We start from the raw sequence: 17,443 nt of genomic DNA on the forward strand, positions 1-17,443 counted from the left end.
ATGCATTAATGTTGTCTAAATAATTGTTCGTTGTTGTAAACAAAACCCACCAAACCCAAGTTGTTTTATCAGTGTTGACGTGACACCAGCATGCAGTACGGTGAAGAGGCCTGCAGGCAGCACACCTGTAGAGCATGCAGGTATTCCATACCTCAGCTAACCCGTGCAAACTATAGCCATCAATACATTCTCACCTTATCTTTTTCCAGACAGTGGCAAATGAACTGCTGAGAAGCCATCCAAGAACCAGGAATGCACCTTCTTCACCTGGTATGTGTGTGTGTGTGTGTCTCAAATAAAGTGTGTATACTGAGTAGTTATGATTATAGGGGCCCACGGCTGTGGGGGGCCCCCGGTGATTTCAACCTACTGGCTGAGGGCAGCCTAAAAAGACACTCAGGACAGTTGACGGTGCTGCGCGTTGTCACAAAAGCTTATCAGTTGCATGTGTTTTTAAGCCTTGCCAATTTAAACATTCAAACTAGTTTAAAGCATTCAAGCACAAAATGCGAAATAACTCAACTGAGTGCTTGCGCGCCGTGTTCGTGTTATGTCTTAACAGGATAACTAACTCTTCTTCGTGTTATGTCTTAAATTAAAGACGAATTTCCTTTCGGGGACAAATAAAGTTTATTCTATCCTATTCTAAATGAACGTAAACAGTTGAGAAAGACATCGGATGTGTATCATTATATTGGATGTATTGTCTCTTAAAGTGACCGTGCCTAATTTACTAGCTGCTGTCGGTGTCCAATCCAATCCAAGAAATTAAATGAGAGACAATCACTCACAGCTCTTTACTGAATTACTTTGTAGTTTTAACAAGAATTAAAATGTAATTTATACAGTGAAGACTAGGCCATGATATTTTACATTTGATTATTCAGTTTCTGCACCTGGACACCTACAAACTTGGAAAAACCTTAAACATTGTTATTTGTTTGTGCTATTACACAATTTTAAACAGGGCCCACGGGTACAACCAGAACCACGGCCCCGCAAACCCCAGCTACAGCCCATATATATGGCAGCAGTTTTTATATTCACAGGTCTGATGTCTGAGTACAGAGTATTTTACCACTGAATCATTTAAATAATGTTAGTGTTTAGCAGAATATGAAGTTATTACATCAGCAGTATGGAATGTTTGACTACACACAAATACTTCTGCTTCACTGTACGTTTGTATTTATCAGGCTGTGTATGTGTGCCCTTGCCGTGCACTATAGCAGTAATTGGAGAGTTGTTGGCAGCGGGCAAGGTTGCCATGGAGATGGCAGTCAATTGTGTTGGCTTTCCCCCAGAAATTTTGTAAACACGCTTCCTTCACGCCATGCCAAGCACTGCTACCAGTCCTCATAGACAACTACTTATTCAAGCCCTGAGACGGAGTGCTGCTAAATATTTTAATAAAAGTTCTAAAAATGTCAAAAAAACATAACTTTGTCAACACATCTTGTCTTTTGTAGTTGTCTGTTTCATACCATACAAAAAGTACTGTGTTGGTACAACGGTACAGTAATGATGTTCCATGTTGTTACCAAATATTTCATGATTACCATGCTAATATACAATGGTTTCTACATGGTATTTGCATCTGTTTCCAAAAACCATAATAATACCATAGTACTTTTTTGTATACAATTTAATACTACATTTTATGTACATTGACAGAAGAGAGTCTGGACTCCAGCATAACAAAGGACAGATTGGTACATAATGCCTCTCCTACACACAAAGAAAAAAGATAGAGAGTGAGAGTTCAGGCGTTTCAGTTCAGTCAATTTCATGGTATTCACAGGCTCCCACAGGAAAATATAGCTATTTCGGTGTATCATTGTGGTGACTGGTCTGAACTGCTGTACCATTCTCGGGGCTTTTATACAGACTATTTGAAATGGAATCTAAATGGAATTTCCTCCTACAAGAACGTGCTTAATTTCTGAACATAACACAATAGGTTATAGTTACATTATATTAGGGATTCATTCAGGGCAATATGTTATTTTAGCAGACATGCTAACATTAAACAAGCTTGGGAACAAGATACCAGTGACACAAGGGAGTAACTACGCTTCCCAAATTCTGAGAAGTGGACTGAAGTCAGAGGAGTAGAAACACAACTACATCTAAGAAGGTAGTTCAACAGTAGCTGCAGTTGACGGCGGAGACACAGACACTTCGTCTGCAGGTCTCGCATCTTTCTCCTCCTCCTCTTCCTCCTTCCTGTTTTCATCATTACCATCAGTGTCATCATCTTCTTTATCCACTTCTTCTTCAGCCAGAGTTGCAGATGGACCGTTCTCGAGATCTCCACCCTCATCTGTGATGAACACCTCTCCATCCCCGCTGCCCGGGGTGGTGGGGCTGCGAAGATCGGCTCCATTTGTTTTCTCACCTGAGGAGTGTAACTCAGCCAGGGGCAGCTCACCATCAGGTCCCCCAATGTTGGGAACTTCCACTGGGCTGAGGTTCCTCGGTGAGCTCCCAGGCTGCTGGGAAGAGTCAGCATCTCCATCTCGAACCTTCTTGACGTTGAAGGTCATTGGAGAGACACGGAAGGACGAGCTCTTGGAAGAGGAGCTCTTTGGGTGGTTGGGGATGAAGCTGTTCTTGATCTTCTCGCGCTGTTCTGGAGGCACGATCTTGTTGATCTTCTTCTCTATGCTGCTTCGTGAGAAGGCCTTTTTTAGACTATCCACCTTCTTCAGACTGGAGCGCTTGAACTTGTCAGCACGAGAGCGCTCCAGACGTTCGCTTCCCAAGCCTGGGAAGCTCTCTTCATGCAGATCTAGCGAATCATCACCACCCTCTGCCAGAGGACTCGTTGCTCCTTTTTCCTCGTCGTCATCGGAGGAGAGGCTGATGGTCTGCAGGCCTTCATCTTGAGAACGGTTTAAATCAGTGAGCGGAGTTGGTGCAGATGGACCGATCTCATCCTGAGAGGTGGAGGCCAGGCCATCTTTAGTAAGCAGAGTGGAGGGGATTTCATTGTCCTCCTGAAATTGGAGAAACAGAAAATGAATTTAACAATGACTGAAAGGTTCAGTGTGTAAAGGTCTGCCTTTAAGGTTACAGTACAGTACAATTCTAATATAACCTGTATTTAAACGTTAAACATTTTGCAGACAATTTTAGCCAAAAACATTGCATTGCAGTTTATCAGTTTATGAATTCTGTGGGAATCGAACCCACAACCTTGCCATTACTAGCAGCATACTATACTGTAAAGATTAGTTTCAGATCCACACACTACTTTTGTACTAATAAACAAAACAAATAGACGAGTCAGTTTGTCTGTTGTTTTTTTTTAGTTATATTGTGCAATCTACTGAAAAACCTGTTTGTTGCAGAGCAAGCTATACCCAAGGCATGTGGAGGCATTGTGTTGGAATTACTCCAAACCAAGAAAAAAAAAAAAGCAAGAGGTTGAGGTATACTGTTCCCGCCAAATTCCTTTTAAAAAGCTTTGATTTATAACTTACATGTATTTCACTCATCAATCTAAGTCAGGATTTTTGGGTATACTGCATAGCTCAATATATGTTGAATGCAATCATTTTTATTCCTTTCTTTTTTGTCTATATGTTTCTTTACTGTGTGATTAGGCATGGACATGGAATATAAATTATGTTTATCTTATGCATGATTAAATATGTACTCAATCATTTAATCACTGAAATAAAAAACATCAGATATGCCACACCCTTTCAAATCTCTCTCTCTCTCTCACACACACACACACACACACAGGTTTGTTTTTGTGAAAAGTGGGGACATCCCATAGGCGTAATGGTTTTTCTACTGTACAGACCGTATATTCTATTGGCCTACACCAACCCTACCCCTAAACCTACCTCTCACAGGAAACTTTGTGCTATTTCAGATTTTCAATACACTCCATTCTGTGTGATTTACATGCGTTTTGAAAAGTGGGGACATGGGATAATGTCCTGAAAAGTCACCTTCTCCTTGTAATACCTATGTCATACCCTTGTCATTATACAAATTTATGTCCTCATTTGTCACAAAAACGAGCACATGTATACACACACATACATTGTGTGTGTGTGTGTATATATATATATACACACAGACAGACAGTGTGGAATATTCTCTTCCACAAACATCCAAGTCAAATTCCTTTTAAAAATCTTTGATTTAAAAATGACATGCATATGCAAAACAAGGCAAACATAATTCATATTTCACAAAAACAAATGATTTATTTTGTGAAGTCAAGATTTTTGGGTATACTGCATAGCGTGAATGAAATAATCTTTATCACTTTTTTTTGCTCATATTTGTTTGTTATTGTTTGATTATGTGTGTATATAAATAAATATATACAAATGCTATCTTTTGCATAATTAAATAAGCATTCAATCACTGAAATAATCAACAACAAAAAGATGACCAAATATGCCACACCCTTTCAAATGTCTCTCTGACACACAGACAGCAGAATATTCTCGTATCGCTGCTCTCCCCTCACACACGCAGACCCCTGACACACACCTCAGACATGGCTGCTGAGGTTTACAGGGGTTATATGCTTCACGCTTAAGGAGTAAATTGAAGATCTGACCCTCAGGGAAGGGTGGATTAGCAGCACGAATGGAGCTTTTGCACGCTCACCTGCTCCCTCCTAAGGGCACTAAGCACACAATTCAGAGCACCTACCATATATCTCTCTAAGCTCTAAACATCTAAATGACAGATTTGTGACTATATGCCAGTGTTTCAGTATGAAACTGCAAGTAGAAGTATATGCTGAAAATTGTGGAGTATAAACAGATCTTCAGATGCTCCTGTCTCTGGAAAATGTATATTTTACAAGTCAAGGAAATTTCTACCCTATAAATCACTCATTTAAGTTTTTTAGCTGTGTTTAGAATTAAGCTCACTAATTCGAAAGAACTGTTCATGTTCCTTTAACCTTTGATAAAGATAGTCATTGAGAGCTCTCAGTTGTTGGCAGTGTTGGGGGTAATGCATTACAAGTAACGCGAGTTACGTAATCAGATTACTTTTTTCAAGTAACTAGTAAAGTAACGCATTACTTTCCATAAAAAGTAACTAAGTAACATAATTAGTTACTTTTTTATGGAGTAACGCAATATTGTAACGCATTACTTTTAAAAGTAACTTTCCCCAACACTGGTTGTTGGACATTCACTTTATTATATTATATGCACTATAAAATGGAATAACATCTTAATGTAAAGACAACCTTATCCCCATCCCCTCGCCCTCGGCCACGAAACTCTGTGCCATTAACAAGAAGCTGGTTTACAAATTCCAATGAAGGAATGCAACTCCTATTGTTTTTTACATTCAAGAAATAATCCCAATGTCTTGCTGATTAATATGAGAAGAACTTTTTCCAAAGGTGCATTTCTTAAAATGTGTTAATTGATATTTTCAAAAAGTGGTCCAAATGGATGGTACTCATCTTTAACATTTCGCCTTTGAATAGCCAGTCTCACCCTGAGGGCAGAGATCCAGTCCAAACCAGTGTTGACTCTGGGCTAACCAGTTCTTCATGAGCAAACGTACAGAGTAACACCCCTCAAGTTCAAGAGCTACATGGAAACCAGAGCTGGGAGTTGGCTGTGTTCGGTTACTTCTATAAAAGTATCAGCTTTTAATTTGTGATAACCTGGTAATGGCTACATTTGTATTCTATTTCATAATTATTAATAGAGTGAAACTCAGGCAACACCTTTATATTATGTTTTCAGTCCACTATATAAGAACTGCAATTTACCAAGAACCTACACAGATGGGATTTAGGGAGATGTTAGATAAATAATAAAAACCCGTTAACGCTGTAAAATGATTCCCTGTTGAAATATGTTGATTCAGCTCAAATCTAATTAGTTTGTGCCTTGAGGGCCTTGTCAGATAAAAAGTGCACACATGAAATATATCTCCAAAAGCCTGGGAAATTTCACACAGTAGTAGGCTGACCCCAATCTGAAGGCTTTATTAAAAGTGTCTCAACAGTACAAATTTCATTAAATTAAAACTAATATATATCAATATAATGATGCATATTTTACAAAATCCTATGGGAATGACATAATTCTAGTGACAATTCTTTTCTCTGTTCACATTTTGAATTGAAGAAGGGAGTCTCTGTTTTGTTAGTTTCGCTCTTCATTTATCATTTGCATTCTTGGTTGAAGCTGCTCCAGTCTTTCTGATCCTGCTCTGTATCCACCTTTCTTAACATTTGTTTCTCAGCCCTGTCTCTTGTAACACAGTGATAAATCAAGACATTTGCCATTCAGATTTTGACCTTTATCTAAATACACAATGGCCAGAGGAAGAGAAAGAGGAGGGCACTGAAGGATAGAGAGAGGTTTTCAACTTTTGAAAACATTGTGTCACATGCTGATACCCCTGCTTCAGTGTGTAATTGGAGCCTGGATAATTAATGCGCCCCGCTGGAGGCCTCCGGACTTTTTGGAGTGGAAACATCGAAAGAGATGAGAGAAATGGTGTGTGTGTGTGTGTGTGTCTCTCAATCAGGCTCGTAGGATCTGAACAGACAACACAAGGGCAGCAGAAAGCACAGAAAAGAAGCAGAGGAAAGACAAATATAAGTACAATAGAGGACGGGACTATTAAAAAGAAAAGACACAAAGGAAGGATGTGTCACTGCTGGATGTTAGCAGTATTGCATTTGATCTTGCAAAGGGAAAGTGTTGTTTTGGGACAGACATGAACATATGCCAGGAGCTGCTCTCAAAGTCTGTCACTACAGAGTAATCAAAAAGGAGAACCATGATGGGTTAATATAAAAAACAAACACTAATATAACATGCAGCGGTATTTTACTATTATTTATATACTATTATAGCTTTTATCAATATTTTAAATGAGCTTTGTTTAGGTTTATTTTTATTTCAGTTTTAATTTTTTTTTCCAGTTTCATTTTAGCATTTTAACCTGTACTTATTTTAGTTAGCTGCCAAAGCAATTCAAATTTTACTTAGTTTGTTTTTCATCTAATAATTATATTTTATATTTCAGTTAGCAAATACAAGATACAATACAGATTTATTTCAATTAGCAAAATACAAATGTGTGTCCAACATTTATGAAATGCTAAAAATATATAATACAAAAAAAATCCCTCAATATTACAATACTGTTCTGCCATGAAAAAAAAAAAAAACTGACACAATAAAACAACAAAAGCACAGTACACTGTCTTTGAATTTTTTTCTTCTCATCCAGGGAAAATGATTCTGCAACTGTTAATATTCCCATGCAAATCTGACTCAGAAAAAGTCTACACCATCTGCACATGTTTGGATTGTCAGTAAATTGATGTATATCTAAAATAAGGACTGAATTTTATGTCTATTTTCTCTCTCAGATTAATTATGTAACACATTTATAAGATTTTGAAGACATAAAACACATGACATACAGCCCACACGTGACGCCTCATCAGCCTTGGCAGGATTTTGCGTAAAAAAACAAAAAACAATAGACCAGACAAATATGTGCTCGCTCATCCGTTACCTGTTTATGATGTGTGGAAGAAGTTCAGGGAATCTTTGGCCTTGCTCCAGATGGAGAGAATAAGTGGAAAGTAAGAGCCAACTGGCTTGAACACACAGTTCAGTGAGATGCCGGGCAAAGCAATGTGCTATCAAAGCCTCCGATCTGTAGCACTGTGCTGAAAACTATGGGAAAGTGATATTTAAAGGGCCATCTGTGGACTCTCAACTGACTGAATTCGGCATAGCAGAGGTTTACTGCCCTGAAGAACTGAAGAGTATTTTTTAGTTTTTGTTTTGAATTTAATCAAATTCTGACTTATTATTGTCTGAGCTGATGAGAAGTGAGCTGTCTAAAAGAGGGGTCTGATTCCATCTCATTTTCTCTCAGGTTTATATATAAAAAGCTTCATTGTCTCTGTCTGGCCGCTTGAATTAATCACATGATTAGTCATGCTCCCTGAAGTATCATTTTTCTAATTAGACTGTATTTATTTGAGTGAGTCCAATAATACCTGCAGAATGAGTGTGTCTGGATCATTTAATCTTCACAGGGCTTGACTTTTCAGATCTCAGCCTTGACGTATTTCTTAATTAAGCGGTAGGTTTGGATGGGGCATATCAAATGGCTTTGTCGGTTTGAACAAATAGCCAATAGGCTTTAATTATAATAAGCAGTGAACCATTGCTACTTGTTGGTCAGTTGCAGGTGGTATTTATAATTCAGGGGTGGGGCATTCTCAATCCTCAAAACATTTGATTGGACAAACATCTGTGCTGTGCAAAATGAGTCATACCGCACTTAACCTTGATCCTTCGCAAACGTTAGGCCTACTGAGCTGCGTGCTGGAGGAATCGTGGCTAGGAGGCAGGAAAGTGTGTTTAGCAGGATTATATGAGCACACTTCTTCTGAAATTCCAAATCAGCTCTGTCAAACATTAGGGTTTTTTATTTATCCTTGAAAATATGAGCAGAAAAAAAGGAATAAAAGTAGGCTACAGTCATCATTAGTTAGAGTTTGTACGCCGTACGTTGTCAGTGGAGTGATACGAGAGACATGAAACTACCACAGAGTTGGAGGTTGCTGGGGCAACAGTCAAATATACAGTTTGGATGTCATTATACAAAAATATTTGACTGCAGAATGCTGCGATTGGCCAATAAGAATCAAGTATTCCAAAGCATTGTAAAAAACAAACAGCTGTATGTGCGTGCTGTATGTTAGCACAATGGTAAAGGGAGGAGTTGAGTTGTCAAACCAGAAATCCAGCACATTGAGCTGAAACATGCCCGAGCAGAGAATATCTCTCTCTCTCTCTCTCTCTCTCTCTCATACTTTAGTTTGTTTTCCATTGTTCTCATCCAGTCCATTCTATCTGTTCCTCTGCTGTTTCCTCCACCATCACAATCTTTTCCCTGGCCTTGAAGTAGTCATGCTTTGTTTTCATAGTTCTCTTTCTTTCTTTCTTTTCCTCAACTCCGTCTTTCTCTCAGATTTCCTTTGAGGTGAATCTTTGTTGGTTGAGGGTGGAGCTCGGGGAACAGCATAGGAATCATAATGAAAGGACATCAACCGTCATATTTCATCCTGAGCTTAAAAATATGCAATAATTCATAAAATATTGTAATTGCGATCTGAATCCGTATATTCTCAGATTACAATAGCCAGAACAAATCTCTGACACACACACACACAGAGCACAATAAGCAAACACATTTTCTCTCACTGTCAGAGAACAGAATCAGTGATGAGATCAAAGCAACACAATCAAATTCACATGAATGCTCTTTGTTGTTGAGCAAACTGAACTACGTGCATGTACTGCATGAAATGGAAACAAATCTTTAAGGAAATCATGCTTTTGACTGATGAAAGAATGTGTTTTGTTGTATAACCCAGTGTTATTGTGCAGAATTATCAGACTGACTTTGATTTGACAATCAGAATCTGCGCCGTTATTATAAAAAGTTTTCCTCGTAACGGGAGGGCCTGTAAACACTGGATATCGGGTTGTTTTTCATTCTCCTACCCCGAAAGATTGTCACTTTCCCTCAATTCACATTTGCACGCCCATATTTGTTTTTACCTTTCATTGAAGATCCTGATCTTGAGGATTAAACATCTACCTTATGCGAAAATGCACAATTAAACACATGCCGATGGACTGACTGGTCAATCATACGTGGCATTATTTGGATCTCAGCAGACTTACATCATCTTAATGAAGGCGTTCCATGGCATCTCTGGGCCAAAATAAACCTTGACAGTATTCAGCAGGATTTCAGAGGGTGAACTAATGAGGGGAATCGGAGCGACTACAAAGATGACAGTTGTCAGATGTTTTTGTGAACGCCCACTGAGAAACATCTCAAAACGTTCCTTCCTTCAAAAACATAAAAGCAATAAAATATGTTTTATGACTATCCATAAAAGCCTCATGTTTGCCATCAGTCATGCAGCTTGCCAAGCTTCACAAGTCATGGTGAAGCTGTTTAAGATGCATGTTTTCCCTTATAAGTATAGAAAGCATAGTCTGCGAGGCTTCATGGAAAACATGCATTCATAACCAATCTAGATTAGCAAAAACAGCATAAACTATGAATAGTTGTCTAGATTATTGTTGTGAACACATTTAATGATCCTTTCACAAGCACTGGCAACACAAACACAAAAAGGCCAAAGTTTTTAGCTTTTAGTTTTCAGCTGCAGTGAAGAGCCTCAGCACGTAGAACCACATTTTTCAAAAATCAACACTGATGTAACACACACACAGAGCACAATAAGCAAACACATTTTCTCTCACTGTCAGAGAACAGAATCAGTGATGAGATCAAAGCAACACAATCAAATTCACATGAATGCTCTTTGTTGTTGAGCAAACTGAACTACGTGCATGTACTGCATGAAATGGAAACAAATCTTTAAGGAAATCATGCTTTTGACTGATGAAAGAATGTGTTTTGTTGTATAACCCAGTGTTATTGTGCAGAATTATCAGACTGACTTTGATTTGACAATCAGAATCTGCGCCGTTATTATAAAAAGTTTTCCTCGTAACGGGAGGGCCTGTAAACACTGGATATCGGGTTGTTTTTCATTCTCCTACCCCGAAAGATTGTCACTTTCCCTCAATTCACATTTGCACGCCCATATTTGTTTTTACCTTTCATTGAAGATCCTGATCTTGAGGATTAAACATCTACCTTATGCGAAAATGCACAATTAAACACATGCCGATGGACTGACTGGTCAATCATACGTGGCATTATTTGGATCTCAGCAGACTTACATCATCTTAATGAAGGCGTTCCATGGCATCTCTGGGCCAAAATAAACCTTGACAGTATTCAGCAGGATTTCAGAGGGTGAACTAATGAGGGGAATCGGAGCGACTACAAAGATGACAGTTGTCAGATGTTTTTGTGAACGCCCACTGAGAAACATCTCAAAACGTTCCTTCCTTCAAAAACATAAAAGCAATAAAATATGTTTTATGACTATCCATAAAAGCCTCATGTTTGCCATCAGTCATGCAGCTTGCCAAGCTTCACAAGTCATGGTGAAGCTGTTTAAGATGCATGTTTTCCCTTATAAGTATAGAAAGCATAGTCTGCGAGGCTTCATGGAAAACATGCATTCATAACCAATCTAGATTAGCAAAAACAGCATAAACTATGAGCAGTTGTCTAGATTATTGCTGTGAACACATTTAATGATCTTTTCACAAGCACTGGCAACCACAAACACAAAAAGGCCAGAGTTACTGCAGTGAAGAGCCTCAGCACGTAGAACCACATTTTTTAAGAATCAACACTGATGTATTTTTGAGAACACAGAAAGAGCAGTGATGCATTAAACATAAACAAATAGAGGCCTAAATGGGCAGTAATTACTGCAGATCATTAGTGCTTGTTAAGGGAAACAAGGCAGTTGACCAAACTGTCTCTCTCCCACACACATACATTTTCAGTGCCAAACTCAGTGTGCTTACTGCATTTTTTTTTCTTTCTTTCAGAGGGCCCTTGTGTGTTCAAACCACACCTTCCATCTCCAAATGCCTTTGCACGGTGCACAGAAAGTTTATAATTACCACACAGGCGGGTGAGCGTCGTCAGATGCCAAAAAATGAAACAAAACAAGCAAATGTGCAACCAAAGAGCAATAATACTCTTCCAAAACAAACTCCTGAGAGCAAATGGATTTGTGATGGCTCTCGCTTGTGTTTGCATTCTGTGTTTACTTTCAATAGAGTGTCGTTCCATAGAATAATACACCATTGTTGTAATGGCCTATGGTAATTGGACATGCACATCACTTTCCAGGAACAAAAAGAGAAAAGAAAAAGAAGAGAAAAGAAAAGAGTCTTGACTCAAAAGAGCCAGTGAATTAAAGATCATTGGCATATAGCATTGACGTGCAAAAAATGTGAAACATCACCTGCAGCTATAATGCCAAACATATGTCAAAGTCCCAACGCAAGAAGGGAAAGTACATACTTGTGCTGTTCTGTCACTCCTTGAGGCACTTTACCACTTGGGAAAGTGCGTTTCGACCAAAATATTGTATAAGAACTAAAGCAACTGACGATGCAAGACTTTAATAATAAAAGGGTAACTGTGAGATAAAGTTTAAAATAAGAAAGTCTCATTGTGAGATACAAAGACACAATTAGAGGAAACAAAGTTGCATTACATGAAACAAAAAGCAATTGCAATTATGAGATAAAAAAGTCACATTTATTTATTTTAATATTTAGTTTTAGAAACTTGGTTCCATGCCTGACAATATCTATTAACACACACACCCCTTCCTGAGACTTACTAATTGTGTGTGTGTACTCTATAGCAAACATATGCATATACACACTACTGTTCAATGGTTTGGGGTCAGTGAGATTTTAAATGTTTTTTCAAAGTAGTTTTATGCTCACAAAGCTGTATTTATTTGATTAAAATACAGTACATATAGTGAAATATTACAATTTTGCTGTTTTCTGTTTTAATATGTTATTATTATTATTCTAAATTTTGAAAACCGTTGTACTGCTTAATATTTTATGCAAACTGTGATACATTTTAGGATTTTTAGAAGTTTAAAAGAAATCTTTTGTTACATTTTTAATGTCTTAACTGCAATTTTCCATCAATTTAATGTGTCCTTGCTGAAAAAATGTATTCATTCATTTCTTAAAAAAGAGTGGATTTCAGTAGATTCACAATACACAGCAGGAGTGCTAGTGTGTGTATGTGTGTGCATAGCAAAGCTTTTCTTTTCATCTTGCAGCACACATTCCCAAATTAGATATTACTATCTCCTGCAGCAAACTTTCTGCAAGCCTGCACTCATGCCAAAGTGTTTTATCAGGCTGCATACAGGCTGATTATCACTTTAGAAAATCACCTGCTGCTAGATCTCAAAGGGAACGGTTAAGACTTGGGATCAGCCATTAGCTGCGCTGTTCAGCCCCATGGCCTTCCTCTCTGACTGCTGGATTAGTCAAGAGTCATCGCCCCGATAATCAACTCTCTCTACTATGATGGAGTGCTTTTGTTAAAAGACTTTATTAAATGCAATTTCCTGAAAAAGTTTATAAAGTAAATCATTTTGAATTAGCATGCTTAAGATGAGTCTTAGAAACTGTTAACCTCAGCCTGTTACTTTGATGAAGAAATAAGAAATCTTCTTATGGGAAATGGATCTACTTGAGACATTTTATGCTAGGTAAGGCCTTCATGAATGATCAGGCGTTGACATGAGGGATTAGGATATGAGTCTCAAAGGAGCTAGATAAAAGTCTGTGTTTTCATATCTATTGACGCTCGCTTTGACATTTAGCTCATTCTGCTATTGAATAACATTTGCCTCAGGAAAACTGATTCCCAGAAATCATTTTGAAAAGCAGAACTCTAACACCCCAAAGAAATGCCTCTACCTGCTTCTACAAGTCAAAGATCACTGTCCCAGCGTGTAAAGCTGCATGTGGCTCGCTCCGGGGCAATCAGATAAGAATACTCTTCTAAAAGCACGAGCCCGACGCATCTGCTTAAATCAACACGACGCACCCTTCACATTAACCAACCGGCATAAAGTATAATAGCATTTCCTAAGTGTGTAAAATTGCATTGCCTGAACATACAAAACACCTCACCTCACCTAAGATTAGTGCAAACTAAAGCACAGGTCACAAAGCTGGTTTAGCCAGAAGACCTGACTTTACAATCTCAGTTGGTTTTACATTTATTTGTAAGTAGAGGCTTTTAATCAAATGAGCCTATTGTAAACATAGTAATCTTTGAGCTATATGGCAAGGAATTATGAAAAATGTGAGAGTTTGCGGGGACCTTAGCCATAGAATCTCTCGTTTTACATGCAAACTGCAAGAATACACATTCTTAGACACACACACACACGCACACAGGTTTGTTTTTGTGAAAAGTGGGGACATGGGGTAATGTCCTGAAAAGTCACCTTCTCCTTGTAATACCTATGTCATACCTTTGTCATTATACAAATTTATGTCCTCATTTGTCACAAAAACACGCACACACACACACACAGGTTTGTTTTTGTGAAAAGTGGGGACATGGGGTAATGTCCTGAAAAGTCACCTTCTCCTTGTAATACCTATGTCATACCTTTGTCATTATACAAATTTATGTCCTCATTTGTCACAAAAACACGCACACACACACACACACACACACACACACACACATTGACATTCTACTGCAATCTGCCCAAACTTTTAATCCCAGCTGCTTTCACATGAAGAATTCCCATGCACTTTAGTTTCATTCAAGATACTGCACACGTGTCCTGTCAAACATCACTTAAATTCCTTAAAAACCCAATACATCTACCTTATTTTGTACATAATTTTGCAAATATTTAAGACAGTGCATTTATTTTCCAAAAAAAAGAAAAATTAATATGCAAAATTGTTGAATCAAAGAAAAAATGACAAACTATTGAAACGATTTGTTTGCTATTGTTAAGTTTTAAGCATTTAAGTTTCTCAGGTCTATAGAAAAACCTCATTCAGACATATTTCTCATATGTATGTATATGTTTGTGTAATGTTTTTCTATTTAATTTCTGTCATTTATTCCTGGTTTTTCAAAACTGAATTTTATTATATAAATATTACTCCAGTCATCAGTGTCACATGGTCCTTCAGAAATCATTATAATATACTGATTTGCTGCTTAAGAATCATTTCTTATTATTATCAATGTTGAAAACAGTTGTGCTGCTTAATAAGACACTACCATTCAACTGTTTTATAGTTCTTTATAGTCTATTTTTTGTTTAGAAAGACCAAGTTTAGAATAGAGAGAGAGAGAGAGAGAGAGAGTCTTTGATAAATGAATAATTTTGAATTACCATGTTTAAGTCCAAGAATCTCCACATATTTACATTATTTTTGACATGTATTTTTCTTATGAGGTTTGTCAGGTGTTAAGAACTTCATTCAGACACATATTTAAATTTGTTAATCTTCAAAGCGTTAAAGGTTCCTCAAGAGTAGAAAGATCTCATTCTTCTCACCTGAAAGATGAGCACTTTAAAGTGGTTTCTCTTGAGCAGATGGGCGTGGTTGGCCTCCAGATGCTTCACCTGGCTGCTCTGTCTATCCAGGCGCTCCCTCACCTCCTTCACATTGAGGCCAGTCTTGCGCGAGCGCTCCAGCAGCTTGGCCACGCTGTTGGCGGTGGACATGTGGTTCTTGGCGAGCCGGGTCACATCACCCTGCACCATCCTCACCGCCCCCTCCAGCTCGGCCTGCTTCTTCTCCATCTTCCGCTGGTTCTCCTGCACCGACTCGATCATCACCACCAGCTTGTCGAGCAGAGCCACCACCGTGATGGCGCTGACCTGGCTGCCAGGGGCCGTGGGGCTGGTCGGAGACTTGGCGCCCAGGCGGGAAAGGGTGTGGATGGGGGAAGAGGGCACCGAGCCAGGACTGAAGCTGGGAATGAGGAGATCCTGAGCATCCTGAGCATCTGGAGCTGGTGGTGTCGGAGGGCTTTCCTCCCTGGGTAAGGTGGCTGTGCTTCGCACGGCATGAGAGGAGTCTTCACCCATTCTGGAGTCAACGCTGGTGGTTTTGAATGACAGGGTTAGACTGACTCTCACAGACACTCTCCTGCCTTCTGCGCCTCTCTAAAGACAACATTCCCAACACTCCACTTAAAAACTCCCCACACACCCAGGGGAGGGGCCTGGTTGCCGTGGTATTTAGCCCAGCCCATCAGAGTAATGTGAGTATAGAGTGTCAGTGTAAAAGTGTGCCACTGCATGTGTGCTTTTTCCCTCAATGCAATTTCAGTATTATCAGCTTGCAATCAGTCATGGGTTTGATAATGTTTGTTTGTCATATGTATGAAATGCCCCCAAAAGACATATTTTGACAACACCAGCAACAGTTTGTGTGAAGGAACGGGGGTGTATCAGTGTCTGTGTGAATGCACCTGAATGTCTCTTCATTTCTTCATGAATCTCTGCTGGCGTTTCTCTTCTCAGCTGTCCGGCAGACTTGGGAAATGTCACACGGGGAAATATGGAAATCAGTGTTTGAACAGTGAACTCAGCTCATCTTTGGCAGTGGCACCATCACACACACACACACACACACACACACACACACACACACACACACACAGAGAGAGACTGCATGAATGCTAGGTTTAAGGGATATCTCTTCCAAAAATAAAGAAAATTATCATTTGCTCTCATTAACTCATATTGTTTCAAACCTACATGACACAAAAAGAGATGTTTTGAAGGATGTTCAAGCTGCTATTTTACATACACTGAAACTGGATGGAGACCAGAGGCTGTCAAGCTCTATGGTCTTCATTCACTTTTATCATATGGAAAAGAGCAGCTTAGTTATTACAGTTAACTAAAACTAAAACCATCAACTTTAAAAATAATAATAGTAAAATAAATTTTTAATGAAATAAAATATAAAAAACTAATTTTAGTTCAGCAACATTCCTTATTTTCATTCAGTTCAACTTAATGTACGAAAATTGCTAAAACTATAACTGAAATAAAAATGAACTAAAACTAATAAAATATATTATAATAAATAATACTATCTCTATGATAAAATAATGCTGACTTTTATAATACCTATAATGCTAATTGTACAGGATGGAAGTACAATAAACAAAGGATATCCAGTAGACAGCTCACAGTAATCATAATCATAAATTGTGCATTAGGGTAAATTACTACCTGTGCGTCTTATGATTTATTCTAGGTTTTAAACCCATGTCAGACTTTGAATGTTTACAATGTATTGAATCTTGCTCAATAGTCTGAATGAACAAAGAGAAGGAAAGACACTAACTCATTCATAGATCCGTGACCATGAAAGTAAACATTGTGAAATAAACGCCTCACCTGGAAATCTGGTGTGGTGCTCTCGTATCAAAGATAAACACGTCACAATATTCTGTTTCGACCAGAGGTCATTTTCTGGATAATGACAATCAATAGCGACAGAATAACATGCATAACTTAGATATCTGTTTGGGAGTGTTATTAAAGGACAAGGATAAGAATCTAACATAAAATAAACTTTATCTCCCACATCCGTTCATTTCCTGAGACTGAGGCGAATGCCTCCCTGCATGTACAAAGAAAAACACTGCTAATGTTTTCTATGTTGTGGTTTGGTGGGGTATGTGTATTCTCCTGTCGTGTACTCAGACTAGGCCTATAGATACAAAGTGAAAATCATCACCCATGACCCCACATCCACACATGGACATCGAAAGATAAGTCATGCCAAAACAAATCACATTATACTTAAAGTGATAGTTTACCTAAAATCATTTACTGGCCCTCATATCGTTCCAAACATATAAGACATTCTTTATTTTGTGGAACAAAATAATTATTTTGTGTATTTTG

At 38.4% G+C, this 17,443-nt stretch overlaps 1 protein-coding gene across 1 annotated transcript; it reads right to left on the bottom strand.

Moving 5' to 3' along the window:
• Positions 1-1,510: 1,510 nt before the first annotated feature.
• cavin2a (caveolae associated protein 2a) lies at positions 1,511-15,714 on the bottom strand. The gene is made up of 2 exons (XM_016538422.1): positions 15,068-15,714; positions 1,511-2,999 (listed from the first exon to the last, which is right to left on the bottom strand). Exons 1-2 carry the CDS (start codon positions 15,602-15,604, stop codon positions 2,130-2,132), a joined length of 1,407 nt encoding a protein of 468 aa, XP_016393908.1. The 5' UTR covers positions 15,605-15,714; the 3' UTR covers positions 1,511-2,129.
• Between the last annotated feature and the right edge of the window lie 1,729 nt (positions 15,715-17,443).

Source organism: Sinocyclocheilus rhinocerous, unplaced genomic scaffold (genome assembly GCF_001515625.1).
Source record: "Sinocyclocheilus rhinocerous isolate Xijiao unplaced genomic scaffold, SAMN03320098_v1.1 scaffold3444, whole genome shotgun sequence".
In the NCBI taxonomy this organism is placed as follows: Eukaryota; Metazoa; Chordata; class Actinopteri; order Cypriniformes; family Cyprinidae; genus Sinocyclocheilus; species Sinocyclocheilus rhinocerous.